General features: G+C 33.9%; 1 protein-coding gene across 1 annotated transcript in view; it reads left to right on the plus strand.

The window, feature by feature from the left end:
- The first annotated feature begins 1,787 nt into the window (after positions 1 to 1,787).
- The window catches only part of LOC111084100 (zinc finger CCCH domain-containing protein 18-like), a 6,887-nt gene continuing 4,934 nt past the window's right edge, over positions 1,788 to 3,740 (plus strand). The window contains exon 1 of the mRNA XM_022380887.1: positions 1,788 to 2,710. Within this exon, the coding sequence (XP_022236595.1) occupies positions 1,819 to 2,710 (892 nt within the window). The 5' untranslated portion in view covers positions 1,788 to 1,818. The remainder of the gene's footprint in view (positions 2,711 to 3,740) is intronic.

Below are 3,740 nucleotides of genomic sequence, written 5' to 3' on the forward strand. Positions count from 1 at the left end.
GGTACTTTACTGTTACAGCTTCTATAATGGTTACTTTATTGTCACAGCTTCTATAATGGTTACTTTACTGTTACAGCTTCTATAATGGTTACTATATTGTCACAGCTTCTATAATGATTACTTTATTGTCACAGTTTCTATAATGGTTACTGTATTGTCACATCTTCTATAATGATTACTTTATTGTCACAACTTCTATAATGGTTACTATATTGTCACATCTTCTATAATGGTTACTATATTGTCACATCTTCTATAATGGTTACTTTATTGTTGCATCTTCTATAATGGTTACTTTACTGTTACAGCTTCTATAATGGTTACTTTATTGTCACATCTTCTATAATGGTTACTTTACTGTCACATCTTCTATAATGGTTACTATATTGTCACATCTTCTATAATGGCTGTGACAATAAAGTAAAAGGCTGTGACAATAAAGTAACCATTATAGAAAAAAGGCAAGGAAGACATTTTTTTAAGAATAACAACAAGTGAATTTCAACAGTTGTTTGTGAAAAGAATGGTTACATAGTATCAAGTACAATTCTAATTTTTAGAGAAATGATGATTCAGACAACGTACGTGTGGATTTTGGGTCATTAGTATCCTGGTGACCCTTTAACGGATATCTTAAAACCAGATGAAGTGCTGTTTTACATTGATCACGTTGCTGTGTCTTCCATTTCAGGATTCCACTTGTCACATGTAGTTATCCTCCTGCCTCAATGGAATCTGTTTTTTGTAACATTTTATATATTCTGCCCAACACACATTTTTCACCACTTCCAGGATGTTTGGACTGGTGAATAATTTTGAATTCAAAACCTGAAATTCAATACAGTCTCTTTATGTATCGAGAATCTGCATTTACGTTGATCTGTTTAGTCACATCTCTCAAACGTCTTTTAACTTCTGCATTTTCCTGGACAACCCAACTATTTCTATATTGCCAAACACCCCAGTTTATAACTCGAGGAGTGTCTGAGGTTAAGATTACGTAAACAAAGATAAAAACTATCGGGTCTCTTGCATGTCATTTATACCTCTGAACTTAAATCCCCTGGAATACGTTCATGACACCACACAAAAACATCAATACACTTAAAAACCTCTTAAATACAGCCACAATACTCTGTTCAACGGACTACATAAATGAAAAACTAACCACATAAAGGATTTCTTCATTCACACCAATAGATTCCCACCAGCTATTGTTGAAAAACTCTCCAACATTCCCCACAACAAAACTCAACTCACAAACAAAATTGATACTAACAAACCCAACAACAGAACATTACACTACAGTTTACCTTTTGTCCCTGAAACCAGCTCAAGAATTATCCACACTTTATCCTTGATAATGGATGCAGAACGCATTTGAAACGCGTCGGCCAACTCATGACTATCGACAACTTTTACCCGTTGTTCTAACAATGTTAAGACGGCTTATCGACTTCTTGAGAAGAATTCTAAGAAGAAAGTAAACCTACAGACATCGGTTTTGTTTAACAAAATCTGCCTACTGTATATATGTATCAGTGTCAGTGTAAACTACTTGTACCCGATGATGACAAAACCTAGTGAATAAAAGTGATTTTACTTTATTTAATTTATTTATTTTGGTATATTTAGTCATAAAGACTTGAAGGGTTAGTTGCAGTATCCACTTTAAATGTTTACTTCCAGACGTGAATGTTTCATTAATACCCTTTAAAAAGTTTTTTCTGCTGACCTAGTTTTGTTAGTATCATAGTTAGATTGGTTTTTATTATATTTAGGCCCAAGGATAGACTTTATGATGGAATTCAACCACATATGACATACAAAGAACAAGAAAGAATACGTCAGAGAAATATGATGAAGCTGAAACGTCAGGATCCACTTTTCCGAGCTGTAGAAAGAGAGAAACAGTGTTTCAGAATGAAGGCTCGTCGACAAGATCCTACCTTTCGAGATATAGAGCGAGAACGTCAGAGGCAACGTATGCGATTGAAAAGACAGGATCCTATGTTTAGAGAGAGAGAAAGGGAGAGACAGAAATACCGTATGCAGTTAAAACGACAGGATCCAGCTTTTAAGGAGGAAGAGAAAGCACGATGTCGGTCTAGATCACAGACTAAAAGAATAAATACTACAACTGTTAAAGACTGCGAGAATAGCAACAGAAATAATTTTGCTTCTTGTAGTCAGCTAAGTGAACTTACTCACCACAAAGCAGTGATAGGTCATGAACAAAAGGTAACAAAACTAAAATCAGGAATAGGAAGCACCAATGAATATTCACAACAGATATACAGGTCTGTCTCACCAGGAGGTACAAAAGATGGAAGTTGTAAACTACAAACAACCAGTATGGGAAGAACTACATGGAATTCTCCATCGCAGTATCAAAACAAAGATTTTGCTTCTGATAGAATGCCCCTTGGATATTATAGGTCTACTGCCCCTCACTCCATTAGCTCATCTTCACTTTCTTGTCTGTTAAGGACATCATCATCGAGCAAGACACTCCCAGACATATCATCGATCACGTTACATTCCTCTTTGGCTCTTCATTCCAAGAAATTCCAGGGTGAGCTCTTTGACCACCAGTCATCTTCTCCAAATGTTGCTTCTGTGATGAACTCTCTGTTTCAGTCGTACATGCCAGAAACTGACTGCTTTGTGAAAGATAAGCAGTTGCTGCAACAGAAGTCTCAACCTCAAGGTAGAGTTCCATCTTATTACTCACTGTGAACATTGAATTAAACAGCAGGGTTTGTGAATCAAAAACAAAAATGTTAAGTAATTTTTAAGAACTAGACAAAGAAACTAACGTGTTTCATGATTTGTTCATGTTTAAACATATTACTAGTTGGAAGAAGATATTAAATGATGATGGAAACAGTATGAACAGTTACCTGTAAATATTTGTTAATTATTGTACAACAATATAATAATCATTTGTGGAAAATTTGGAAATATTTTGGGTGATAATATCTCATGATTTTGTTCTCTCATTGGTAAAATTGTGTAAGAATAATAATAATAAAAGAAGCTGTGACAATAAAGTCACCATTAAAGAAGCTGTGACAATAAAGTAACCATTATAGTAGCTGTGACAATAAAGTAACCATTATAGAAGCTGTGACAATATAGTAACCATTATAGAAGATGTGACAATAAAGTAACCATTATAGTATTTTTTTAAGAATAACAACAAGTGAATTTCAACAGCTGTTTGTGAAAAGAATGGTTACAGTATCCTCTAAGTTTCTTTTATTAAAACTTCCCATAGTAATAATATAGCACTATTAACGTCCATAAGAAAAGTAAACTCTACTAACAGTATTTCATACTGTTTTTGTTGTTTTAGATTTCCCCAGTCAAATGCATCATAACATACTGACTTCTCATATTTGTATTCCATTCATGTGATCAAGTGTCTAGTGAATTCTTGGGAAGTAGATTTCAAGAAATTCTTTTTGATGTGTTCATTTTTTATAGTGCCACTACGAAACAGCAGTTATAACTTAATGTTTTTAAGAGCTTATGGAATATGTCGTCACATGATCTCTGATGAAAGAAATCAAAGATATTTGTAAAATTTTAGAATGGTTACAGTATCCTCTAAGTTTCTTTTATTACAACTTCCCATAAAAAAGGCAAGGAAGACGCCTGCATGTTTTACAGAAGTTTCACACATCATTTTAGCATGTAATGTTTACTAACTTTAAAAGAGTGTCACATCTCTTATT

The sequence above is a fragment of the Limulus polyphemus genome, unplaced genomic scaffold (assembly GCF_000517525.1).
Source record: "Limulus polyphemus unplaced genomic scaffold, Limulus_polyphemus-2.1.2 Scaffold13592, whole genome shotgun sequence".
Lineage (NCBI taxonomy): Eukaryota > Metazoa > Arthropoda > Merostomata > Xiphosura > Limulidae > Limulus > Limulus polyphemus.